General features: G+C 47.7%; 2 protein-coding genes across 2 annotated transcripts in view; both read right to left on the bottom strand.

The window, feature by feature from the left end:
- IPO4 (importin 4) overlaps positions 1-16,147 on the bottom strand; it is a 41,646-nt gene extending 25,499 nt beyond the window's left edge. The window contains exons 1-13 of the mRNA XM_033169787.1: positions 16,046-16,147; positions 13,439-13,525; positions 11,426-11,505; positions 11,233-11,274; positions 9,115-9,244; positions 8,795-8,974; positions 7,643-7,708; positions 6,647-6,748; positions 6,442-6,525; positions 4,034-4,195; positions 2,748-2,801; positions 1,910-2,019; positions 410-518 (exon numbers count right to left, since the gene is read on the bottom strand). Coding sequence (XP_033025678.1) covers positions 410-518; positions 1,910-2,019; positions 2,748-2,801; positions 4,034-4,195; positions 6,442-6,525; positions 6,647-6,748; positions 7,643-7,708; positions 8,795-8,974; positions 9,115-9,244; positions 11,233-11,274; positions 11,426-11,505; positions 13,439-13,525; positions 16,046-16,114 — 1,275 coding nt within the window. The 5' untranslated portion in view covers positions 16,115-16,147. The remainder of the gene's footprint in view (positions 1-409; positions 519-1,909; positions 2,020-2,747; positions 2,802-4,033; positions 4,196-6,441; positions 6,526-6,646; positions 6,749-7,642; positions 7,709-8,794; positions 8,975-9,114; positions 9,245-11,232; positions 11,275-11,425; positions 11,506-13,438; positions 13,526-16,045) is intronic.
- Positions 16,148-19,924: 3,777 nt separating this feature from the next.
- TM9SF1 (transmembrane 9 superfamily member 1) overlaps positions 19,925-27,277 on the bottom strand; it is a 32,146-nt gene continuing 24,793 nt past the window's right edge. Inside the window, exons 13-14 of the mRNA XM_033170294.1 lie at positions 24,954-25,227; positions 19,925-21,812 (exon numbers count right to left, since the gene is read on the bottom strand). Of these exons, the coding sequence (XP_033026185.1) occupies positions 21,419-21,812; positions 24,954-25,227 (668 nt within the window). The 3' untranslated portion in view covers positions 19,925-21,418. The remainder of the gene's footprint in view (positions 21,813-24,953; positions 25,228-27,277) is intronic.

Raw genomic sequence — 27,277 nt, 5'->3', positions numbered from 1 at the left:
CGGATGCCAACGGTGTCTTGGGGGATGTAAAATCTCTTCCTGACCAGCGGTGGGCTGCTGCCCATTGGGACTGGCGGGATGGAAAGCAGGGAGACCGCCAATGGCAGGCAGAGGCGGGGCAAGAGCCATTGACGGGCACAGCCAGAGCCAATGACAGGTGGCGCCAACTCACCCTACTTTTGGCGCTTCCTCCTCCCTGCCGAGTTGCGCAAGTGCCATAGGGTGACTAAAGGGGAGGAGCAGACAGGGTCCACCCCCCACCACCCCCCTGCCAGGATGGTTGGAAGTAAGAAGGCGGGCAGGTGGGGGCCTGGCCAATGGCCAAGTGAGGCTGGAGGGGCCGTGCCCTGCTTGCCCTGAGCTCCCCCGCTCCCGGCCCTGATCGCAGTGATCCCCTAAACTGGCTCACCTGCAGGTTCTCAGAGAACTGGCCCAGGGCAAAAAGAGCCGCATTGCGCACCACTTGGCTGTCGTCGGACAGAGCCCGGCACACCACTTGCAGCATGGGCTGGAGGTGCCTGCAAGGGGACGGTTAGTTCAAGGTCAGTATTGGTTTGCTCAAGTGTCAGCTGAGATCTGCCTTGAGGCTCAAATACACACACACACACACACACACACAGAGAGAGAGAGAGAGAGAGAGAGAGAGGGAGGGAGGGAGGGAGATGGGAGATCTGTGGCAGTCCAGATTCAGGCAGAGCAGCATTAGCACAGGGCAGGCTATCTGCATTTCAGAGGAAGAATGAGAGGAAACTTAAATCCCTTTTATATATACTGTATATTCTGGCGTATAAAACTACTTTTTAATCCAGGAAAATCTTCTCAAAAGTCGGGGGTCGTCTTATACGCCGGGTGGAGAATCTGCAGTCGAGTATATCTCAAAATCTATATTTTAACTGGAAAAGTTGGGGGTCGTCTTATACGCCCAGTCGTCTTATACGCCAGAAAATACGGTAATTTTCATTTAATTTTCTTTTTTACAATATAGAATACTCATTTAAACATTCGTAAAATATCAACGACTTCCCTTCTTCTCTTTCCATTTTGCATATCATAAATCTCTGCATATTTTACAAAAACTATACTACTGCATCCATCAAAACTTATTTACACGGTTGAATTTATCTTAATCCTGCCAACGTTTTCAGCTGTACAGCTATTTCCCATATATTCATTAAAGGTTTTCCAATCTTCTCTAATGACGTCTGTTCTTCTTGTTCTCTTACTCTATATGTTAAGTCTGCAAGCTGCGCATATTCCAACAGCTTAAGTTGCCATTCTTCTTTAGTTGGGACCTCGCTTGTTTTCCATTTTGGGGCTAACGAAACACAGGCCGCAGTAGTGGCATACATAAACAACCTTTTTTTTGACACCTGGGAATCTGTCTGAATTCTCCTCAACAAAAACGACTCTGTGTTTTTCTTTTTCGAAAAGTACTTTAAAACATTTTTTCCCCCAATTCATTACGGATTATTTCCCAATACTCTTTTACCCTTTTACAAGTCCACCACATGTGAAATCCCCACCACCCATGATTCCCCCCCCCCAAAGAATCCTGGGAAATGTAGTTTGTTAAGGTGGCAGTGAGTTCCACAGTCTAACCACGCAGTGTGTAAAGGAGTACTTTCTTTTACGTATCTGTCCTGATAAGCCCCCAAAGTTCAGTTTCGTTTGGGGGCCCATCATATTAAGAGAGAGGGAGAAAAACTTCCCTCCTTTTCCACTCTCCCTCTGTACGCCACGCGTAATTTTCACAGATCTCTCTATCCCGACTCCTTTAACTCGCCTTTTCTCTAAACCGAAAAGCCCGGGAGGCGAACAGTTGAGAGGGAACAGCAAAACACACTGCAAGAAACCAGCAGGAGCCTCACCGGCGAGACACCCCCCAAAAACGTCACACCGCGGTACATACTTGTGTCGGATGTGATCGCCGCAGCCTTCGGCCAGGACCGCCAAGCACATCAGGCCAGCTTTGCGGTGGTAAGGGTTCGAGCTCAGAAGCGCCGGCTCCATCAGAGGCGTCTGGGGAGGAGGAAGGTGCAAGTTTAAAAAAACCCGCCTGAAATTCTGCCCTTTTTATTTCCAATTCCTCTCTCTTTATACAGTATATATACATTATTAGTAAAAACATATATAACAAACAAACAGAAAAAGCATACATATAAAAGATAAAGTAGTCTTACAGCAGGCAAAGGCAATCTCGGCCCTCCAGATGTTTTCAGACTACAACTCCCATCATCCATGGCTAACAGGACCAGTGGTCAGGAATGATGGGAATTGTAGTCTCGAAACATCTGGAGGGCCAAGTTTGCCTATGCCTGTCTTACAACAATTGTCCTTAGGCTGACATAGATCTTGACTTACGTATAATGGAATTATTAAGAAATCTAAGATTTAAATAATAATGTAGTTATACAATGCAATATCTAAGGAAAGAAGTAAAAAAACAAAAGAAAAAAACCACGACTAAGTCAAAATAACAGCTTGGACAAGATGAAAACCTATCTATTGATAAGTAATACTTAATATAGTTCAAACCAATGTTGGTGTTGCTTATAGATTATAACTTTCGTTTTGGGTTGAGAATCCTTTTTCAATTTATTGTTGACTTCCTTCTACTGTACCTCATTATGGCTTCAGTTCGAGTATTCCTATTTTTTTACCCGGTATTTGATTCATTATCCTCATCTTGGAATGAAGAGAAAGTATTTTTGCCATCTGCGAAATTACTAAAAAACACAGCCGCTCACCAGCTGGGGGAAGAGCTTCTCCGGGGGAAGGTGCAGTGCTAGCATGTCCACCACCTGTTTTGAGGAGAGACGGGGAGGCACATGAGCAGAGGGGGGGGGTGCTGGGAGAGAAATGAGGGCAAGGGGTGACCCCGGTAGGGGTCTCTCCTGAGAGGGCAAGGCAGGACCAGCCTCAGGAGGGAAAAGCCCGAGGCATGCTGGGAGGAGGTAGAAGTGGCACTGAGCCAGAGCAAGCCCAGGGAATTCTGGGATTGAACGTGGAAGAGGCATGCCGCCCACTGAAGGGAGAAGCCCGAGGCATGCTGGGACTTGGTCCGAAACCAAGAGGCATGTCCTTATCAAAGAGAAAGCTGGCAGTAAATCGCATCGCCAAAGTTGGAGTATGTTAGTACAGCGGTTCCTTGGTTCCCGAACAAATCAGCTCCCAATCGCCGCAAACCCGGAAGCGAGTGTTCCAGTTTGCGAACATTTTGCCGAACGCCAGACGCGGCTTCCGCTTGAGTGCAGAAAGCTCCCGCAGCCGATCGGAAGCCGTGCCTTGGTTATCGAACGGTTCCGGGAGTCGAATGGACTCCTGGAATGGCTTAAGTTTGAGAAGCAAGGTACCAGGGTACAAACATAAATCTTCGCAGACTTGGCTGAGCGCCAGGCCTAACGGGCACAGCAGCACATCCCCAGGAGGTATGGCCTCATGTATCTGTTGCCGAGACGGAAAATCCCCGCCTCCCCACAGCCGTCTTAAGTTCCCTCGCTTCCGGGGCTTTTTCCAAGCAATCTGAGACTATGGCCTGCTGCCGCCCTGCCCATTTCAGCTCTCTTCTGGTTCTGGGAGACCATCGGGGAAGGGAGCTTGCTGCAGCAGGAGGGGGAGACACCCATGGCTCTTCACCAGCCAGGCTCTCTGCCTGTTGGCCTCCCTCCTCCCCTGCTTCAGCTTCTCGATTCTGGACTTCTCTCTGCCACAGACTCTCCCAGCTCACTAAGCCCTGTCGCCTCTTCGGTTTCCAACACCTCCTCTTCCCAGTCTGCTCCCCCTTCTCCCTATGGCCCTATGGCATGGTCGTCCCACCACCACTCCCCGGGCTCTGAGCCTTCTTCCCTTGGGGGTTCCCCAGCTGGTGACCCCCCACCATCCTTCTGCGTCCAACCAGGACACCTCAGCGGCAAAACAAGGCCAAACAGGGGCCCTGACTGAGAGAGAAAGGGAGGGATTACGCTCAGGGGGCCAAGCGAGGCAAGCATCGTGCTGGGACCGAAGAAGCCGTGCGGCGTCACCCACAGAGGACCTGGGCTGCAAAGTGCTTGGGAGTCTGGACTTCGGCCCTGTCCTCGATGTCCTCCTCCGTCTGCTCGTCCTCCGCGTCCATCTGGCCCGGCGGCGGCTCCGCGCTCATGATGGGGAAGAGGGCGTTCAGGATGGGAGAAAGGAGCTTGTGCTTCAGGATAGCCTGGGGAGAGAGGAGGAAGGAGGGTTTCAAAGGCCCTTCCGGAGGGGCCAAAGGCAGGGAAGCGAACGTGGCCCGCCAGCCCATTCCCCCTAAGCAGGGCCAGATTTAGGTTTGATGAGGCCCTAAGCTCCTGAAAGTAACAGGGCCCTTTATATGTCCAGCTGTCCTTTGTCAATAAAAATTTTTCGCTGTTTTTAGGGTTGAATATATGCTATATCAGTGTTTTTCAACCACTGTTCCTGGTGTTGCCTGGTGTGCCATGGGAAAATTACTTTATATATAGTCAATATAGGCACAGAGTTAATTTTTTTAACATTTTCTAATGGTGGTGTGCCTCGTGATTTTTTTCATGAAACAAGTGTGCCTTTGCCCAAAAAAGGTTGAAAAACACTGTGCTATATGTCAGGGGTGTCCAACAAGTCGATCTACCGGTAGATCCCCACATGGTTTTGGTAGATCGGGGTCGATCTCTGGCTCCCTTTTCTTAGCGTCGCTAAAACTGCCCCCTTGCCCCACCCTCCATTGTTGTATGATCTCTGGAAGGGAAGACGGAGCTTTCTCTGTGCTGCTGTTTTGATCCACAGCGATTCTTTTGCAAGTGACTTTATCCCTTCACCCCTTGCCTTTAACCCCTCCCCCTAAACGGAACTCCTCCCCCAGAAAGCTTTGTTCCCCCCCAACCACTAAAAAATGTCATTTGCTCACTCCCTAAAAAAGCTCCACAACTTTGAGCTGAACCCCCCCCCCCAAAAAAACGGGGGTAGATCACTGCCAGTTTTTTTAATTCTGAAAGTAAATCGCAGTCTCTTTAGAGTTGGCAACCCCTGCCATATGGTAATTTATGGACCTAACAGGTATCTAAAGCCATTTGCCCATGTTGCCATGCAACCAGTCCATGCAGAATGTAGGCACCCTATATATAGAAATAAGCAAACCAGTGATATTTTAGGGAGCAGGATAACAGGTGGGGCCCATTACTTGCATCATAGGAGCCTACAGAACACAAAACACTGTTGCTGTAGGTAGGTTTTGTTTTATTTGTTTATCTTATATTTTGGAAATGTACATCCAGGGTTTTTTTCCCCTTTAAATTTTTTGGGGGGCCCCCAAGGGAGTGGGGCCCTGAGCTATAGCTTGTTTAGCTTATGCGTAAATCCGGCACTGCCCCCAAATAACGCCCAGCGGCCCCACATCTGACATCGTATGTGATGTCGGAAGGTGGGGCAGAAGCAGAAACATGGCTAGGCTTGCAGCTCAGGCAGAAAGCAGGATTTAGCTCCCCACACCCCAGCCAGTAAGTGCGGAATTTGACCCTGCTTGGTTTCTGTGGGAGAGAGGGGTCTCACATCGCCAACCCTGCCGGAAGTAGAGTGGATAAAAATCAAAGATTTTTAAAAAAATTAAATTTAAAAAAAAAATCGGATTTTTTAAATTTTACTCGGATTTTTAAAATAAAATGCTTTGGGAGGAAAGATCTTTCTAAAGATAATTTTATATTTAAGTTTCATTGTAGTCCAAACACTATTCATCAGGAAATAAGGATTTGTTTAAGTTTGTGTGTGTGTGTTAAAACTCAGTCCAAGTTTGTTTTTTGTTTAAGAAAAATTGTTTAACCACATCAGTTAACCAACATGGATACATATGCTATAACTTTTACTGTTTTAGTTAAATAAGCTGTTTAAATTGTTATTAAGGAAATGATTGTTTTTCTCCTTCCAATAAAGTACAGCAGAAAAGTTGCCCAAATATACACTGTTAACCTATTAAACCTCACAATAATTTCATAATTATCGGTCTGTGTATTTGTAATAGAATAACCAAATCAGTAATTTTTGATATAGCTGTAAAAACTACTCTGAAAACTTATCATTCCAAAAACGAAACCTTCACCTGGTTGTAAATATCAAGATGATACCAGCAAGAATGAGTCTTCCTGTAAAAATGATAATGATTTAAATCAAGTCTTAGTGACGAGTGATTTAAATCGTGATTTAAATCAATTTGATTTAAATCAAATTCACCCTGGCCGGAAACAGGACTGAGCCTATGCACCAGCTGTGGGTGGGACCACCCTCCTGCCAATCGCCCAATATCACCATGACGCCAGGGGATTGACAGGGTGCCAGTCCCGCCCACTGCAGGGTCAGGGCGCAGGCAAAGATCTGCTGGAAAAGTTCCCCCGCACGGGTGGGGAAGGGGAGCAGCCAACCCAGGAAGAGTCGCCCCGCTCTTTCGCTCACACTGACCTTGCCCTTGAGTTTGATGAGGAAGCTGATGCAAGACAAAGCCTTCACCCGGAGGTTGTCGCCCAGCGATTGGTTGGAGGCCACCTGGGTGCGAGGAAAGAGATTTTGGTCCATGTTCCGAAGCTCAGTTCCGGCTCCAACCTGAAGGGGGAGCCAGAGCGCAGGGGAGGAAGGGGAGCCGGGACAGGCGCATCCGCCCACTGACCTCCAGGCAGAAGCCAACGACCGCCGAGAGATGCTGCACAATGATGGACACTTCGGTCTCCATGAGCTCGTCGAAAACCTCCATCACTTCGCCAGCGTGGGTCTAAAAAAGGTTGGTCATTGATATCTTGGGTCATTGATATCTTGAGGATTTAAAATGAGTATTTTAAATTGTAAAACAGAAAATAAATAAATTATATACAAAGAAATAAAAATAAAAAGGTTGTGGAGTGAGGAGAAACAAAGAAATCGGAGAGCTATCGAATGCCAAACACGCGACACACGGAGGCCACAAGGCCTGACATCTCATTGTTTCAAAATGTTTCGCACTTTACGGCTGCAACCCGAGGATGAAGGCCAGTTAAGAAGCAAGCAAGCAAGCAAACAATCTTGGTACACAGGTCATATGTACGTGATGGGCTCAGCTGCCTTTCGCAAGGTCAGACCCCTGGGTCCACGTAGAATCACAGAAGAAGGAGGAGGAGGAGGAGGAGGAGGAGGAGGAGGAGGAGGAGAAGGAGAAGGAGAAGGAGAAGGAGAAGGAGAAGGAGAAGGAGAAGGAGAAGGAGAAATTATTTCTATCCTGCCCACCCCACTCTGGGCGGCTTCCAACAGAATATTGAAAAGACAATAAAACAGGGACGTTCAGCTCCCAAGAGTCTGCAATCTACTCACAGTATAAAGAAACCCGACAGTGATCTACCCATTGTCATTGGAGGATGGACCAGAGTTGCATTTTTTTAGGAAGCCAAAGTTGTTGAGCCCTGTTTAGGGAAGTTTTTAATGTCTGATGTTTTATCCTGTTTTTATTATTTTGTTGGGAACCGCCGAGAATGGCTGGGGAAACCCAGCCAGGTGGGTGGGGTATAAATAATAATAATATTTTATTATTATTATATTATTATTATTCTCTGAAACATAGAGCAGCAAAGTACCCCTCTCTCTCTCTCTCTCTCTCTCTCTCTCTCTCTCGCACACACACACACAGAGCACCCACCTCATTAACAGAGATCAGTTCCCGGATGGCTGCAATCACCTTGGGCATCATAGAAGACATCAGACTCTGAGAGGGGAAGGAAGAGCAGGAGACAATTAAGAAACAAAACGGTGAACCCTCGTACACTGAAAAATTGCTAAAGAAATAGCGGCAGACCTAATGATACATTGGCAATAGATATTGGTCCTAATATAGACATGGAAGCATGGGAACGACTGTGGAATATGGATATAAAATTTACAGCATCTTATGGTCTAAGAGAAAATTACTGTATATTCTCGCATATAAGACTACTTTTTAATACAGGAAAATCTTCTCAAAAGTCGGGGGTCGTCTTATACGCCGGGTGGAGAATCTGCGGTCGAGGATATCTCAAACTCTATATTTTAACTGGAAAAGTTGGGGGTCGTCTTATACGCCGGAAAATACGGTATATGAAAATGATATATCAATGGTATCAAACACAGAGTAAATTAGCAAAAATGTATACATCCAAGTCAAATACGTGCTGGAAATGTAAAGAGAAAGAAGGTTCTTTTCATCATATGTGCTGGTCTTGTACTAAGGTTAAGGTTTACTGGGAAATGATATATAATGAATTGAAAAGGATGTTTAAAATAATCTTTTCAAAACAACCAGAAGCTTTTCTTTTGAGAATTATAGGGACAGAATTACCGAAACTGTATAGAAACTTATTCATGTATGCGACTACAGCGGCAAGAATGCTACTCGCCCCAAAATGGAAAGAAGCGAAGGAATAATGGATACAAAAACTTATGGAATATGCGGAAATGGCGAAACCTACCAAAAGAATAAGAAATCAAGGCAACAAACGTTTTATAAAAGAATGGAAATGGTTTATTGAATATTTACAGATAAATTGTAAACAGATAAGAACATTGGCAGCATTATTGCAATAACCTGCACTTTTATAAGAGTGTATATTTAAAGTAGATGAATAAATGAGCAAATTAAATGAATTAGGATACGCAGAAGATATTAAATACAAATTTAAGGAACCGCAGAAAGAGGGTGAAGGGAGTTGAGTTTTGAAATGTTAAAATGATTGTAAAATTAGAGAAATGTATCATGTATAAATCTGAAAACCATAATTAAAATTAAAAAGAAAAGAAGAAATGGCGACGGACTCACCATCTCGTCGGAGCCCAGCACAGGGACCATGGTGCTGAGGCTCCGCAGGGTGTAGTAAAGAGTGGCTGGCTGTTTGCGCTGGTTGAGCGTCTGGTGAAAGAGGCGCAAGAGTTCCTTGAAGTGCGGAGCGAACACCTCGGGGTCCAGTTCCAGGGCGGAATGCAGAAGCAGCAATCCCACCTGCGGCCAGAAGGGGGTGCAAAAATCCCTTCAGGGCTCATTACCGTATTTACTCGAGTCTCGTGCGCCATCGAATCGATGACCCGGAAGTCCTGTACACCGGCTCCCTCGAACCCCACCCCACCCCACCCCCACCGTACCTCGCACTGGGTGGGGTCCTGCGAGCGCGCCCCCCGCTGGATGAGCTGGAGCATCTGCGGCCATTTCTCCAGCTTCTCGTTCTTCAGAATGACGGCAGCCAGCTGGGCCAGACTTAGCGAGACCTTATGGCTGGAAAAGAAGATATTTGGGGAAGGGGGGGGAGAGAAGAGAGGCTAAGAATTTGGCAGCCAGACTGGGGACTGGGAGTGACCGCTGAGACCACATAACACCAGTCCTGAAAGACCCTACATTGGCTCCCAGTACGTTTCCAGGCACAATTCAAAGTGTTGGTATGGACCTTGAAAGCCCTAAACGGCCTCAAAGGCCCAGTATACCTGAAGGAGCGTCTCCACCCCCATCGTTCAGCCAAGACACTGAGATCCACCTCCGAGGGCCTTCTGGCGGTTCCCTCCCTGTGAGAAGTGAGGTTACAGGGAACCAGGCAGGGGGCCTTCTCGGTGGTGGCACCCACCCTGTGGAATGCCCTCCCACCAGATGTCAAGGAAATAAACAACTACCAGACTTTTAGAAGACATCTGAAGGCAGCCCTGTTTAAGGAAGTTTTTAATGTTTGATGTTTTATCGTCTTTTTAATATCCTGCTGGAAGCTACCCAACGTGGCTGGGGAGGCCCGGCCAGATGAGCGAGGTACAGTGCTGCCCCGCTAGACGAATGCCTCGCTAGACGAAAAACTCGCTAGAGGAAAGGCATTCACTAGCGGAAGGCTGCCTCGCAAGACGAATTTTTCTATGAGCTTGTATTGGAAACCCTAATAAACATGATTTGGAAAAATATATATATAGTCTCTCTCCACACCAAACCCTTTTCCCCGGGAGACCCAGCGCACTGCCTCCAGCGTACGGCAGCAGTGGGTTAATCCGCAAAAGATACCACCCAGCTGTATTGCACCAGAGAGGGATCTAGCCCATGATCCCGTTTCCCATAGTGCCCAAACAGGGGCCCCCCCACCCTCAGGGAACGCCCACAAAGCAGGATGTGATAACAACAGACCTTTGTTGCGTGTTTTTGCCACCTGGTATATACAAAGGTGAACTGCCACTGGACCTGGAGGTTCCACTGAACGAAAATGGGCCAAAGCCATCGATAGTCCTCTCCCCTGCATGTCTAACCTCCCAACAAAACCATCCTATTCCCTGCAACCACCGCGGGTGATGAATCGCTGATTTAAGATTTATCACACAAAATCAATCAGGTGTGGTCCTCCCTCCCCTCTCCGCAAAAGATACCACCAATCATCCCTTTTGGCAGGACTGGAAAAGCATTTCATATTCTCAGATGGAACAACCCCCAATCCATGGAACGACAGTCAAACCTCGGTTGTCGAACGTAATCCGTTCCGGAAGCCCATTCCGGAAGCTTCTTAAATGTTCAACAACCGAGGTGCAGTTTCCGATTGGCGGCAGGAGCTTCTTGCACTCAAGTGGAAGCTGCGTCGGACGTTCGGCTTCCGAAAAACGTTCCAAAAACTGGAGCATTTACTTCCGGGTTTTCGGTGTTCGGGAGCCAAAACGTTCCGAAACGGAGGCGTTCAGGACCTGAAGTTTGACTGTGCTGGCTTGAGGTCTCCAGCAAACCAGGGCAGGTGGGTGTCTTTCACCCCCAAAACAAACCTGGAGCGGTTCAGTCAAAAACTGTGGTTTCCGCTCGTGGCAGGTTTGGAGGAAACCAAACCACAAACGCTGGTTCGCACATTAAAGTTTTCTTCCAGCCTGGCGAAGGCAGGTGAGGGCAGGCAGGATTTAACGGCGCACAGCCGGCGCACTTGCAAGCTCATGGTCAGCTCTCTGTGGCTTACCACATGCATGCAAAACACTTTTTTGGCTGGCCAAAACTTCTCAGAGGTACAGAGGAAGCTGCCTTGATCCAGGTTAAGCTACGAATCCATTGAGCCCGGGGTGGTCTAAACCAATGGGCAGAATTTTCCAAATTTCGTCTCCATCTCACCTGCCCCCCCCCCATTATTTCTTTTTTAAATGGGGGAAATGGAGATGTCAGGAACGGAACCTGGGACTTCCTGCATCGCTGAGCTATGGCTCCTCTCCCAAGATTCAGCTGACAAACCTGAGCACAAGGCTCTAGTCCACATGAACACTCACTCTGTTTCCTTCTGCAGGGTGGACAGCACCAGCGTCTTGAGCCTGGAAGAGAGAGGATTTCAGGGTCGGGGTTAAATTTTAGCTTGGGAAAGGGAGTGAGTTGTGAACCAGGAGCCGCTCCAAGTCAGCCCCCCCCCACACACCCGTCGTTACCTTCTACACTCCCCAGAAGGCCTTCCTCCTTCAGACTTACATGTCTTGGTCGGCTGCACTGATCTTCCGCCAGTGTTTGGTTAGGCGCCTTCTCACCAACACAGCGGCAAACTGCCGGATCTGGGGGTGCAGGAGACAAGAGGCAAAAGTGAGAGGACGGTAAGGACACAGGGGGCAGGGTGGTGTGGTGTGCAGACTGGCTCGCTTGCACGAGCTACGCACAACCGTGTGGTTATCTGGGTCCCATAAGTTGGCTATTCTAAGTGGGCGCATCTCAACTTTGGGCCCACACACAGACTTTTAAAGTGCAGTGGTACCTTGGTTCTCAAACGCCTTGGTTCTCAAAAACCCGGAAGTAAGTGTTCTGGTTTTCGAACGTTTTTCGGAAGCCGAACGTCCAATGCGGCTGTCAGCTATTGTTTCCGGAGCACCTACACTAATCAGAAGCTGCGCCTTGGTTTTCGAACATTTCGGAAGTCAAATGGATTAAGTCTGGCGCTTTTGTTTTTGCTATTTATTTTTGCGTTTTTGTTTTTGAGGCTTTTTCAGTTAATTTGTGTCAGGGAACTGCCCTCGGCACAGCGCAGTGGGGGTGACAGGGGTTTGGGATGTTACAGAGAGCCCCGACAACACCTGAGGAGCAGCACTTCTTCATCCAGTGGGGGCAGCCATGAGACCTCAAGTGGGGAAGGGGAGGTTTCTCAGGGAACGGGCAGCGAAGGCTTTAGGGACGTGAGAGAGCCCTTACGCCCTGCGGGTGCAGAGAGTGCCACACCACTTCCGCCACCCCAATTGTGCAGAGGGGTGCCACATAGGGCAAGGAGGAGGAGATTCCACATCCCGCGTCTTTTTTGCTGGGGGGGGGGGGTAACCGGAACGGGGCACTCCCGGATTCTGCTGATAGATGATACGGACGTGTATTTGTTAGCTCTGCACTGTAAATAGTTCTGCACAATAAAACTATAAAAAGTGGCAACGGAATCGGCTGGTTACTCATGAGCAACGAACCAGAGTTCTTACAATTTGTTTTTGTGACTGTGTGGAACTCAGTTCAACTACTGATTGATTGATTGACTGATTGTGTGACTGTGGAAATGGATAAAAGCCCCCCCATCCAAACAATTACTATCATCAGTGCAGGTAAGGGGAAAAAATTAATTTTAATTTTTACCAGAACGGATCCAGAATGGATTAAGTTTGAGAACCAAGGTACTAATGTAGCTTACCGTCCTGTTCCATCAAAACAAATCAAATTAGGTTTTAAAGAGAGTTTGTGCACATACAGCCCCAGCAGACAATAAAATCCCAAAGGAGCAACCAAAATCACATGGTTATCAAAACTGCTGCTATTAGCTCCCCGAAAGGGATATGAACATGGTTTGGGGGAGGGGCATAGAGGGCGCACTCGGGGGCATAACTGCTGCCGCCAGAAAATTTAGCCACAAGGCTAGCGCCGTTGAGCATGCGCACTTGGGACACTCCCTTAGCCATGGTTACAAAATTTCAAAGGGGCGCACGCATAGGGGCACACACCCCACAGAAAACCAACCCTTCACCCTCCAAATATTAGGAAATATTCCCCGAGGGAAAAATTGCTTTATTTGAGTATATAGAGCAAACCCTCGGCTTTCTTAAACGAACCCCAAATATTTTCTCTGCAGGAACGAGCCCCAGGGTAAACTGATGCAACCACCTGCCAGCATGTTTTAAGCCCCGGCACCTCTCAACAAAAAAGGTTTAGCCCGGCGGCGGAGGCAGCGATGCTTCTGAGTGCCAGTTGCTGGAAACCACAGGAGGGGAGGGTGCTCCTGTGTTCGAATCCTGCTTGCAGGTTTCTCTCACCGGCATCTGGTTGGCCACTGTGAGAACAGGATGCTGGACTAGACGGGCCACCGGCCTGATCCTGAGGTACTTAACCTGTGGCCTTCCGGGTGCTGTTGGACTCCCATTATCCCCAGCCAGCACACCCAATGGTTGGGGGGTGGGGAGTTTGTGGCCCATGAAGGCACCCCCCATATCCCCCATCCCTGGGCTAAGCCCTGCAAGGACTTACCTGAGGATTCTGAGAGCAGGACATCACCTGACAGAGGTGGGACAGCGCCAAAGGATTTTTCAGGGCCTCTTTCAACTGGGCCGTAGCCTGAGGAGGAAGAAACACAGAGTTGGAAGAGACCCCGAGGGTCATCTAGTCCAACCCGCTGCAATGCAGGGATCCTGCCCGCCGCCGTCCCTGGGGGGACTCGAACCACCAAAGTTCTGGTCAACAGCCAGATGCACTGACCCACTGCGTCACGACCCAAAGCTTCAGTCCAGTCTCTGCAGAGTATAGCCGTGCCATTTCTCTTTCTATATAATTTTTATTACATTTTCTGTTTTACAATTTGTACTGCTTTTAACATCCTTAAAATATCAATGACTTCCCCTCTTCTCTTTCTAGGGTTCATTTTGCATATTGCAAATCCCTGCATATTTTACGTAAACTAAACCATTCAGTCTTCCACTATTACCGGTACATCCATCAAAACTTAATTTACACTGTTGAGTTTATCTCAATGCTGCCAATGTTTTCAGGTTTACACAGTTATTTCCCATACAGTGGTACCTCTGGTTAAGTACTTAATTGGTTGCGGAGGTCCGTTCTTAACCTGAAACTGTTCTTAACCTGAGGCACCACTTTAGCTAATGGGGCCTCCTACTCCCACTGCGCCGCCAGAGCACGATTTCTGTTCTTAACCTGAAGCGTTATTTCTGGGTTAGCGGAGTTCTTAACCTGAAGCGTATGTAACCCGAGGTACCACTGTATATCCTGTGAACTGCCCTGAAACCTCCGGGTGTAGGGCAGTATATAAATTTAATACATAAGTAATAATATATTCAATAAACGTTTTCCAATCTTCTCTAAACGTATGTTCTTCTTGCGCTCTTATTCTGTATGTTAAGTCCGCAAGCTGCGCATATTCCATCAGCTTAAATTGCTATTATTATTCTTTAGTTGGGACCTCACTTGTTTCCCATTTTGGGGCTAACAAAACATGGGGGGGCAGTAGTGGCATACATAAACAATCATGCCATGCTATTTCTCATGCAACATGGGTTTCCGCTATACTCAGAGGGGCAGGGTGCCCTAAACTTGTCCTAAAACCTATTTTTGTTTTATTTTATTTTTTAAATCAATGGCTTCCACATTAAGAATTTGTATTTCACAACAGCTCCGAAGGGGCAGCTGCTGTGATTTGCCATTTTACAAACAGCATGACTGAGGCAGCCAGCCAGTGGCAGCTCCTGAGTCCATAGACAAGGAGGGGTTTCAGATCTAGGGGTCCTAAGGTTAAGGCTAAAGGGACCCCTGACCATCAGGTCCAGTCGTGTCCGACTCTGGGGTTGTGGCGCTTATCTCGCTTTATAGGCCAAGGGAGCCGGCGTTTGTCCAGAGACAGCTTCCGGGTCATGTGGCCAGCATGACAAAGCTGCTTCTGGCAAACTAGAGCAGCACACGGAAACGCCGTTTACCTTCCCGCTGGAGCGGTCCCTATTTATCTACTGTACTTGCACTTTGACGTGCTTTTGAACTGCTAGGTGGGCAGGAGCTGGGACCGAGCAACAGGAGCTCACCCTGTGGCAGGGATTCGAACTGCCGACCTTCTGATCAGCAAGCCCTAGACTCTGTGGTTTAACCCACAGCGCCACTAACTGACTTGGAGAAGGAGCATTGGGAATCAGTTCTCTGCATCTTGCTGGACCTCAACGTACAACTCCCAATCCAAAACCCGGCCCTCCCCTATTTATTAGCATTCCCCCCCCATTCCTATCCTACTTAATATTTATTTATTTATTATTAATATTAATATTTTATTGAGCTTATATACCGCCCTATACCTGAAGGTCTCAGGGCGGTTCACAGAATAATAATAATAATAATAATAATAATAATAATAATAATTTATACCCCATCCATCTGGCTGGGTTTCCCCAGCCACTCTGGGCGGCTTCCAACCAAAGATTAAAAATACATTAAAACATCAGTCATTAAAAACTCCCCTAAACAGGGAAGATCACAACATATATAATCAAGATAAAAACAACAACCCAATAACATTCCCCCACTAGAAAAGAGCCACATTTTTAAAGGGTCTAATTGATGCCCACATGGTCTGCTAAGCAGCTTACAAGCGCAAATGCCAGTTGCACAAACATGCAAACACCCGTAATCAAAGCATGCGAATTAAAATCCCATTAGTGACTGCACAGCAGCGCCCACTATCTGTGCTTTCCAGAAACAACTGACAACATATATTATTATTTTTTGCCTGGACGAGTTTTTCCAGTCGGGTGAGGTGGTCACTGCCTTGAGGGTTCATTTCGCAACAGCTCTTGAAATGACACCTCCAGGTCTTTCGTGTGCTATTTCTAAGGCTATTATTTGGGTGGCACCTTGAGAGAGATATGCAAAAAATAACAACAGGCGATTCATAAGTTACACTACAATAATACTTTTTTTTTCTCCTTTTCTTTTCATTTTAAAGACTTGGGTTGTTCCAAGCCCTAACCACTAACATGCCCACCTCGATTTCACATACCCTACTTCCACTGAAATGCCTGGATCCTTATGCTGTTTTCAAACCCAGCAGCCACCCCACACTTTCCTGCTGCCCCGCTCTACCTGTTGGATGACGGCATTGTCGGGCTGCAGCAAGGCTGACAGTATCTTCTCCAGCTCCTCGGTCGCCATTGTGCTGGGAGGCGAAGGATATGTATATGGAGATATATATATACACGAGGGAGGGGGGAAAGTTACAGGGGGGGGGGAAGGAGCCCCACTGAAAAGTGGGGCAGGGAGACCCCTGGATTGTTAGGGGAGGGGAAGCCCCACTAGGGATGGACAGGCTGGAAGAGGAGGAGGACGGGGAGGGGAAATCCGGCCCACCCACCCCCCAAAAAGAGAGAGAGATGGGGGGGGGGGGAGAAGGCTCAGCCCCACAGGCGAAGGGAGGCAGCTGCCAGGCGAAGCCCAAGAAGCTGTTGGTTAAAGAACTCCCAGCACATGTGGAGCAGACAAGACGGCCGCTTCCGGGGGACAGAGGGGCTCCGCCACGCGTGCTGCCTGCGCCTCGGGCGCCCCCTGCTGCCCTGGGAGGACCGACTGGCCACCCTCTGCCCTGAATCTGTGGGCGGGTTTTGTTTTAATATACGCTCGCTGTTTTAAACTAAAACAAATTAAAAAAATAAAAAATTCCTTCCAGTAGCACCTTAGAGACCAACTAAGTTCATTCTTGGTATGAGCTTTCGTGTGCATGCACACTTCTTCAGATACATACCAAGAACAAACTTGGTTGGTCTCTAAGGTGCTACTGGAAGGAATTTATGTTATTTTGTTTTGTTTTGACTATGGCAGACCAACACCTGTTTTAAACTATTCATGTTTATAGTTGGTTTAAAAAAAAAAGCTTTTTAAAATAATATTTTTAATTTGATTTTACAAATATTAATTTATAACCATCCTAATTACATCTGCATATTTCGAGATTTCTCCCAAATCTCTGGACTTCTGATAGGTCCTGTTCAGTGCTGGATTTACATATAAACTAAACAAGCTATAGCAGGGGTAGGCAACCTAAGGCCCGCGGGCCGGATCCGGCCCAATTGCCTTCACAATCCAGCCCACGGACGGTCCTGGAATCAGCATGTTTTTACATGAGTAGAATGTGTCCTTTTATTTAAAATGCATCTCTGGGTTATTTGTGGGGCCTGCCTGGTGTTTTTACATGAGTAGAATGTGTGCTTTTATTTAAAATGCATCTCTGGGTTATTTGTGGGGCATAGGAATTCGTTCACCCCCCCAAAATAAAATTATTGTCCGCCCCCCCCCAAGGTCTGAGGGACAGTGGACCGGCCCACGGCTGAAAAAAGTTGCTGACCCCTGAGCTGTAGGTTAGGGCAGGGGTCAGCAAACTTTTTCAACAGGGGGCCAGTCCACTGTCCCTCAGACCTTGTGGGGGGCTGGACTATATGGGGGGGGAATGAACGAATTCCTATTCAGTGACCAGAGGAGGAATGACCAGTGGGAGGAATGCAGAGAAAAGAAAAAGGGCATGGTGCCTCTGCAGTGGTGGAACTGGACGCCTTAGTCTGCCCCAGCTGCAACATCACCTCTCTCTCCAGTATCGGTCTCTACAATTCTGTTTCTGCGTGTGTTTCATTAAAATTGCAAATTGTGGTCCTTTTCTCCTGCGCTGTGGGAAGAGGCAAAACCTTTCGAACTCGCATCTTAAGCTTCTAGAGCCTATACTTCCGCAACTCGTTTTGCCGCGTATTAAATCTCTGCTGGGGTTCGCCAAAGAGTACTTGCGCCAAACTTTGACCCTGGCATCCAGGAATTCTCCTTTTATACCTATTTGTTCCTTTGCACCAAAACAGTGTTACAGCAACTGCTTTGATGCAATTAAGATTCCTGACACCTCCAGGTTGGTTGGGGCTGGGAGATTCCCCATCTGAAATCCTGGAGATCCACTGCTGATCAGGGCAGATAATACCGACCTAGATGGACAAGTGGTCTTGACTCAGGATCAGGCCGCTTCCTGTGTTCCTAAGGTCTCACGCCCAATCTTTGGCTTCTACCATTAAGACCTCCCTCCTTCTGGTGACTTCTGTTTCAGTGTATCTGAAGAAGTGTGCATGCACACGAAAGCTTATACCCAGAACAAACTTAGTTGATCTCTAAGGTGCTACTGGACAATTTAAAAAAAATTCAATTTATTTATTTTGACTGCATCAGACCAAAACGGCTACCCACCTGAATCTCCCTCCTTCTGAAAGCCTACAGAGCCTCCAGGAGAGGTAGAGAAATATATTGGGGTAAAAAATGAACCATGGGCTGCAATCAGCAAGTGTAAAGGTGAGGAAGATACGTAGCGCTGGATGGAAGGATTTTGCTGGGCGAAACTCAAGCCCATTCAGAAGGAAACACTGCTGCAGGTATATGCAAACCCTAGATCGCTACACCCGTGCGACCAAATGGCTGCAACAAAGAACACACTCAGGAGGCTGGGCAATGATATCTAGCTGGCAGAAAGAAAATGATTGCACCTTCCAGGGCTCATACTTTCCTCGATACAAGGATATAGAAAGCTAAAGGAGTCACTGTTCGAAGAGGGAGTAGTGGCGCAGAGGTTAGAGTGGCAGACCTGGGAGTTGTTTTTAGTTGTGTCCAACTCTTCGTGACCCCATGGACCAGAGCACGCCAGGCACTCCTGTCTTCCACTGGTCAGACTCATGTTGGTAGCTTCGAGAACGCTGTCCAACCATCTCATCCTCTGTTGTCCCCTTCTCCTTGTGCCCTCCATCTTTCCCAACATCAGGGTCTTTTCTAGGGAGTCTTCTCTTCTCATGAGGTGGCCAAAGTATTGGAGCCTCAGCTTCAGGATCTGTCCTTCCAGTGAGCACTCAGGGCTGATTTCCTTCAGAATGGATAGGTTTGCAGTCCATGGGACTTCTTGCTTTTCCTTAGGATGTCCCTATTTTCATTGGAGAAATGTTGTGTATGGAGTTATCCGACCCCCGATCCATCTGAAGGCAAACAGATGGCACAGGGAAGTGTTTTTTAATGTTTAAGAATGGATAGGTTTGATCTTCTTGCAGTCCGTGGGACTCTCAAGAGTCTCCTCCAGCACCATAATTCAAAAGCATCACTTCTTCGGCGATCAGCCTTCTTTATGGCCCAGCTCTCGCTGGGAGACTAGAGCTCAAATCCCAACTCAGCCATGAAGCTCACTGGGTGACCTTGGGGATCAGTCACTGCTTCTCAGCCTGGCCTACCTCACAGGGTTGTTGGGATTAAAATGAAAACAGGGAGAACAATGTACGCCACCTTGATCTCCTAATAATAATATAATAATAATTTATTATTTATACCCCACCCATCTGGCTGGGTTACACCAGCTACACTGGACGGTTCCCAACGGAATATTAAAAACACGATAAAACATCTAACATTAAAAACTTCTCTAAACAGGGCTGCCTTCAGATGTCTTCTAAAAGTCAGAGAGTTGTTTATTTCCTTGACATCCGATGGGGGGGTGGCGTTCCATAGGATGGGTGCCACCACCGAGAAGGCCCTGTGCTTGGTTCCCTGTAACCTCACTTCTCGCAGTGAGGGAACTGACAGAAGGCCTTCGGAGCTGGACCTCAGTGTCCGGACTGAACGATGGGGGTTGAAACGCTCCTTGAGAGCCAGTGTGGTGTAGTGGTTAAGAGCGGTAGACTCGTTATCTGGTGAACCGGGTTCGCTTCCCCACTCCTCCACATGCAGCTGCTGGGTGACCTTGGGCTAGTCACACTTCTTTGAAGTCTCTCAGCCCCACTCACCTCACAGAGTGTTTGTTGTGGGGGAGGAAGGGAAAGGATAATGTTACCCGCTTTGAGACTCCTTCGGGTAGTGAAAAGCGGGATATCAAATCCAAACTCTTCTTCTTCTTCTTCTTCTTCTTGAAGGAAAAGGTGGGGTATAAATGCAAGAAAGAAATAAAGAGACCGCCAGAGAGTCTTGCAGCTAGGTTTTTTGGTTTTTCTTTTTAATTAATAAAGTTGAATTTCAAGATCTGTAAAAAGAAACGGCTGGAACAAAACAAAAATCAAATTAAAAAACCAAACAAAACCCTAGCTTCGATCCTTGCTAAATATACATAACTCCTCATATATATAATTTCCATATATAATTATAGGCATTTTCTTGACTGTGGCGGAAGGCGAAGAGACAGCTTCTTCCCCCACCCAGACTATAATAGCCCCAGGCACCTTGGGAGTAACAAAGGAGGCAATGTAGGAGAGAGGGAGAGAGAGAGAAAAGGTATTGGCAATGCAGGGAGGCCTCTGACTGGAGGGGGACTACCTTGTCCATGAGGTGGCGGCGGCTGGTGAAACAAATCGAATGAAGAGGCTGGATCCCTTGCTGGATCCCCTTCTGAAGGGGTCGACCGGTGTTCTCCAAGCCGGAAGATGTTGGACTACAACTCCCATCATCCGTGACCGTTGGCGAACCTGGCAGGGGGTGATGGGAGTTGTAGTCCAACAACACAGGGGATTCCCAAACACTGGCGCAGCCTATCCTACAACATGCAAAGAGGGGGGTCCTTAAAAAGCTGCAGGGGGAGGCCCACAAGGCTCTTTCTCTGTCCCCCTCCAACATGGAGACATCCATTTTAACCTAGCCCCCTGGAAAGGCCTCTGGTCAGAGGAAACTATTATCCAATCCTTAGCCCGCGAATTCTCTCCCACATTAAGAATCCCGTAGAGGGGGGAAACCCGAGGGAGAAGGTGGTGCCGGTTGCTGGGGCAATTTCCATCTGCAGGGCCGGCCCTGCCGGTCCTCGTAGGGGCCAGTTTTTATTTTGAATGCGATTGGCTGGGACCTGTCGCCCGATTGCATAAAAGCTCTAAAGGAAGCGAATCGTGGCAGAACAATCTTCACCGTTTCCCGGCTGGTCAGCCGCCAAGAGCCAGACTTCCCTTTGGAAGGGAAGGAGCATGATTGGCGAACTGAGCCTGGCATTGGTCAGCTGACCAGGCCGCCCAGCCAATAGGAAGAGAGCTCTCCCGATTGGTCACATTTCAACCCGTTTAAAGAGAGTAACAAACCATAATTCCCACCCCAAAGCGCACAAACTGCAGTTTTGACCAATTTTTTTTTTATAAAGAAAGAAAGAGGAAATTTGTTGCAGTGCCTACTAATTGGCCAGATTGACAGGCTCGCTGATGGACTAGCTGCGCTGATCAACAGGAGAGGAGGGCTTATGGATCCCGTTTCCTGCTGCTCCCCGGCAATCAAGCAACCGCCACTGCGGTGAGCTGGGAAGCTCTCGGAAAACCGACCCCAGCTAACGAGAGAGACGGGTCGTTAAAAAGCCCGGTTTCCCCGAGCTCGGCTGAGCTCCCAGCCAACTGGGAGGCCCCGCCTTTGAGCAGCGCCTGTCCTAGCCAACGGGGAAGCAGAGCTATGCGCCGGCGCCGGCCAACGAGAGCGCAGGGGTGGGGCGGGCGCTCAGTCCATCTTGAGGTTGACGTAGATGTAGCGGATGAACTTGAGGGAGGCGAAGAAGGAGATGGTGCCCAGCATGAGGAAGAAGACGTAGCCCGTCAGGAGGGAGTAGCCGAAGAACTCCACCGTCTGCACCGCGCCAGACATGTTGGAGCGGCGGGAGTAGTAGAAGACGGAGTAGAGGAAGATGAAGAGGCCGGTGGAGCCAGCGCTCAGCACGGAGCGCCACCACCAGCGGTAGTCCTCGCCCGAGAGCTGGAAGTAGGTGAGGGCGATGGAGATGCAGGCGCCGACGCTGAGGAGGATGGCGAAGACGAAGAAGAGGATCCCGTACAGGGTGTACTGCTCCCGGCCCCACACCGTGGCGAAGATGTAGTAGAGCTCCACAGAAATGGCGCTGCCAGGAATAATAATGATAAAGATAACAATAAGCATATTTGTACCTCACGCGTCTGAGTTGCCCCCTCATTCTGGACACAATGGAGACGTAAAAAGATTTGGGTCATCGCAAAAGACGCAGGAGGAAATGATTAACAATAGGAACCACAAAGGGGAGGGTGGAAGTCCAGGAGATTCCTTGGAATCGTGCTGTTACACGACTGCAAAATTTTAATCCGAAAAACCAAGTAATCACAGTTGTACCTTGGATCCCGAACGCCCTGGAACCCGGACGTTTTGGTTCCCGGACGCCGCAAACCCGGAAGTGATTGTTGTGGTTTACGAACGTTATTTTGGAACCCGAAAGTCCAACGGGGCTTCCGATTGGCTGCAGGAGCTGCTTCCTGCAACCAATCGGAAGCCGTGGTTTGGTTTCTGAACGTTTTGGGAGTCGAACGGACTTCGGGAATGGATTCCGTTCGACTTCCGAGGTACGACTGTAAAAACCAAAAAGAGAGTGGCCCCAGCCACTCTGGGCGGCCTCCAATGTTTAGCTCCGTGGGATGCCCACGAGCTCCGGCATTGTAAGAAAGCATTCTCTGAGCGCTTTGCCTGTGCCACGCACCGTTTTGCAAACCTCTGTCAGGTCACCTCCTACTTGTCTTTTCATTTTTATTCATTTATTTATCCGCAAGAAAAGAACAAACCAATCTAAACGAAAACAAAAAATAAAGGGAGGGAGAAAAAGGGGGGAAGAGTATAAACCCTCCTTTATAGGTAGATCCCAACTAGTCCCACACAGAAAAAAGGTGAACTTTCCTAGCTCTCACCTGGGAGCTTGCCTTTCTTCTCCCACCCTGGGAGATCTTCCCTTCCCTGCCTCTCACACAGGGTCCTTCAGCAACAAAGAATCACCTTTCCTCATTGGTGTGTTGGCTGCTCTTTAACCCTGAGTCGGGGGACCACACCCTGCATAACCCCACATCCTTATTTCAGACATCGTGATATATCGGCATATTGCCGTGTTCAGCTGGTGACGTATCATGGGGTTGAGAACCAGACATTGCCCTGCCCCACCACACGCAATAATAAAAAAATGCAAGGGAAAAGGATGATACAAGAGAGAAAAGAAGAGAGGAAAAAGGGAAAGGAAACGAAGAAAACAAAAGCGTAGAAACATCAGCAAACATTCCCAAAGAGGGACCTCCGGTTTTCCATCGGCCAGTCACGTACTAGAAGGAGATGTAATTATTTAAAACCATTGGTTGATACAAACACCCACCGTCTATTAAACAATCATTTCCTCCAAGTTAGAGTGGCTTTTCTACTTGGCTTTTCTCGTTTGCTGCTGCTTCTCCTCCTCTACCCCCCCCAACCCCACAACACGCAGCAGGGACGACCCCCAGATTTGCAAACTTGGGCAAGCGCCAAATTGGCCGCCGGTGGGACGGAGAGAAAAAGAGATCCCCCCCCCCCCGCTTTAGAAGATCAATGGCCAAATCGAATTGGGCTCCTGCGTCCTCCTTCAGTGGAATCAAAGCAAGCAGTTTCCAATCTGTCCCTATAGATTTGGGGGTTGAGGCCCGGATTCAGTTTGCTGGGTAAACGTACCGCAACACGCACAAAAGTTTTAATTTGCAAGCAATCCGGGTCTTCTTTTTTGTGGTAGCCTCTTAATGGGGCTGAGCGTGTTCTGTTCATCTAAGCGCAGAGACTCCTAGCCCTTTCTTGTGGGTTACTTTAATATGGGGGCGGCAACGGGGGTGGGGGGGGAGAGAGAGATAAAACAGCGTCCCTGCCCGCTTTTGTACCAGGAGTTACGCCCACCTTTGTCGTTTTAAGTTTTCTTGCTTGGTATCTAGTCTCCACACGGCTACTGCTTCCAATAATTATTAGTAATTCTTACAAGATTTTTTTAAAAAGCAATTACTTACATGGCCTTGGGAGTTAAGCTCTCAGGGGCCCTAACGGTTTGAGCGGAGGAATTTGAAATCTCAGAAATTAACCAGTATCACATACTGCCGTATTTATGCTTATTGCAATACTATATTTGCACTTTTAAAGTTGCTGGGAGTGATCCCTGAGGTGCTGCGGGATAGCTCAGATCCAACAATGAAATTCTGTGATTCTATCTTCTGAAGTAGCCAAGTTTGCCTTCTGCTGAAGCCGAAACAAAATAAAAAAAATTCCTTCCAGTAGCACCTTAGAGACCAACTAAGTTTATTATTGGTATGAGCTTTCATGTGCATGCACACTTCTTCAGCTACACGGAAGCTCATACCAATAACAAACTTACCATATTTTTTCGCTCCATAAGACACTCCTAAAAAGTAAGGGGAAATATTTGTGCGTCTTATGGAGCGAATGGTGGTCCCTGGAGCTGAATTGCCCAGGGGCCAAAAGAGGATCGTGCTTTTTATTTTACAAAGAGAAAATAGGGTGTTGAAAGGACCCCGCTCAGCAGCTGATCAGCAAGAGATCGGGAGAGAGATAAGAGTCCCCAGCTCCCTTTCAGCCCCACCCTCTTGCCACGGCCTCCATTGTTAAATGTGCTGCAGAGGGAAGGTTGTTTGTTTCCCCAGCGACATGTGACTGGCTGATTAGATTATCTGTCTGGAAACTGTAGAAAAGGCTCCCTTTCCTTTAGAAGCTGCAGAAATGTGAGTTGAACCCCATAAATACGGGGCTTTTCCTCTTTGCTTTCCCCCCTTTGCCAAAAAAGCTGCAAAACTTTTAGCTGATCCTCAAAAAAACCAGGGCTTTCAGAAGAGGAAACCCAGGGGAAAAAAATTCCTCCTCTAAAAACGAGGTGCTCCCTATGGTCTGGTGCGCCCTATGGAGCGAAAACTACGGTAGTTGGTCTCTAAGGTGCTACTGGAAGGAATTTTTTTAAATTTTGTTTTGACTATGGCGGACCAACACGGCTACCTACCTGTAACTAGAACTTCTACTAAAGCATTAACAGAAAAAAATGGAAACTATGAAAACATCAAAAAGGGGGGAGGGCGTCCTTGGTTTTTTTTCAAGCTACAAAGTCCCAAACGCTGCCCCCTTTCTCCCCCGGGGAGTCACTCCACCTGCCTCCTGCCCTTAAAGTGGGCAGCTCAGAGCCCAGGAGGGATAGCGAAGGACGGAGGCGGCCGGAGACCCAGGCTCTCACCTGAAGGGGAGGAAGCCCCCAATGGTCATGTGAACCAGCGTGGACTTGTACCAAGGCTGGGGCGGGATTTCCCGGGCGATGTTCTTGGTGCGGCAGGGGGCGTCAAAGGGTCCCGCCCGGTTCTTGCCGAAGATGCCGCCGATGACGGTGAGAGGGAAGCCCACCAGCAGCCAGACGGTCAGCAGCAGCAGGATGGTGGTGGCCGGCAGAGCCTGCGTTGAGCCGTTGGCCCAGTGCACCGAGTTGACGACACTCCACGTCAGGAAAAAGGGAGCTGGGCAAAGGCAGGGAGAGAGAAACACACACAGCAGCGTCAGCAACAAGTATCGGGTTGTATCTGTCTCAGGCAAATCGGACCCGCTGCCCTCCCTCTCCCCCCACCCCACCGATGCTCCTTTGTGGGGATCTTGTTAGTACTGTAATGTCTCATTCTCACATTGCATAGTGTTGCGCAGCGGTCGGCAGCCTAAGGCCCGTGGGCCAAATCTGGCCCAATTGCCTTCTCAATCCGGCCCAGGAATCAGCATGTTTTTACATGAGTAGAATGTGTCCTTCTATTTAAGAAGCGGTGGAGGAGGACTGGAAGAAATTTAAAGACTATTTGAAACAGCGTGAAAAGATTGACATTTGAGAATGAAATTAGAGGATATATAAGGTTACGGTTATGAAATTAGTTAGTTTAAGATAGGAAATAAGAATTAGATATTAGTATTTTATGTTTATAAGGATTAAGATTAGATGAGAATGATGATTATATAATGTTATGAAATTACTGAAGAGGATTTGCAATGAACGCAGAAAGAGAGGATGTGAGTAATATTATAAGAATAGTTAAATAAGTGTTTGTTAAGATTTTTAGTTTTGTTTCTTTTTTGTATTTTTGTATTTGTATTTTTGTCTTTTTTTGTAGTTTTTGTAGTGGTTTGTTGTATTTTATGTTTGTTGTATTATTAAAATTTAATAAATTTCTTTAAAAAATAAAATGCAACTCTGGGTTATTTGTGGGGCATAGGAATTTGTTCATATTTTTTTCCAAAATACAGTCAGGCCCACCACATGGTCTGAGGGACGGTGGACCGGCCCATGGCTGAAAAAGGTTGATGACCCCTGCGTTGCGGGTTGCCTTTAATTACTTAATTGATGTATGAGTATAGGAACTATTTAAATGTCTCCTCCCTCTCTGCTCTGCTCCCTCTACTGAAGAAGATGGATGTGAGAGTCATCTTGTCGTTTCGTTATTTGCTTTATAGATTAAACCCTTGATGTTACTATTCCAACCAGTTACTTCTGCTGCGTTCTGCTGTAAAGGACTGAGTTTACTATCTGCAAACGGGTGTTTAATGCTCACAGATCTAACACGGCCCCTGAGAAATCAGCTCTCGTTTTACAAAAAGCAGCATGCTCCTAGTCCTCATGAGGGGCGAATGAATCGCAACGCGCGGCAACAGAATTATCCAGCAGAGGAACTGAACTGAGCTCACAGGCCTCCCGCCCACAAAATTCCACATCAGGTCATCCCCTCATCCCCCCGGCAACTTTCTTCATTGCAGCAATGTAATGGGAGGGGAGATTTTTTTGCTACACAACTGTGAATCAGAAATCCTTGCTGATCTGCTTGAAACCACCAGAGATCCATCAACAGATAGCAATATACCTTCTGTCCACCCCTGCCCTAGACCACAACCCTCAAAAGATTGCATCAACGGTGTCTCCGAAATTTTTTACACATCACCTGGGAAGACAGGCAAACTAATGCCAGTGTACTGGAAGAAACAAAGATCACCAGCGTTGAAGCAATGATTCTTCAACATCAACTTTGTTGGACTGGTCGTGTCGTTTGGATGCCTGATTATCATCTTCCAAAGCAACTACTCTATTCCAAACGTAAAAGTGGAAAGTGTAATGCTTGTGGTCAACAAAAGAGGTTTAGAGACTCTCAAGGCAAATCTAAAAAAATGTAGTATAAACACCAACAATTGGGAAACACTGGCCTGCGAGCGCTCCAATCGGAGAACAGTCTTTACCAAAAGTGTCATGGGCTTTGAAGACGCTCGAACTCAGGACAAAAGCGATAAACATGCTAAGAGGAAGGCATGCTTGGCAAACCCTCGCCGTGATCTACTCCTGCCCGGAAACCAATGTCCCCACTGTGGAAGGACGTGTGGATCCAGAATTGACCTCCACAGTCACTTACGGACTCACTGTTAAGACCGTGTTTATGGGAGACAATCTTACTTGGCTACGAGTGATCGCCAAAGAAAAAATAAGACAGGTGTGGGGAACATAGAGGAGACTTGTGAAGACTGCCACTAGCACATAGCTGT

This window comes from Lacerta agilis, chromosome 14 (assembly GCF_009819535.1).
Source record: "Lacerta agilis isolate rLacAgi1 chromosome 14, rLacAgi1.pri, whole genome shotgun sequence".
Classification (NCBI taxonomy): Eukaryota; Metazoa; Chordata; class Lepidosauria; order Squamata; family Lacertidae; genus Lacerta; species Lacerta agilis.
This window is presented reverse-complemented; position numbering and strand designations above follow the sequence as displayed.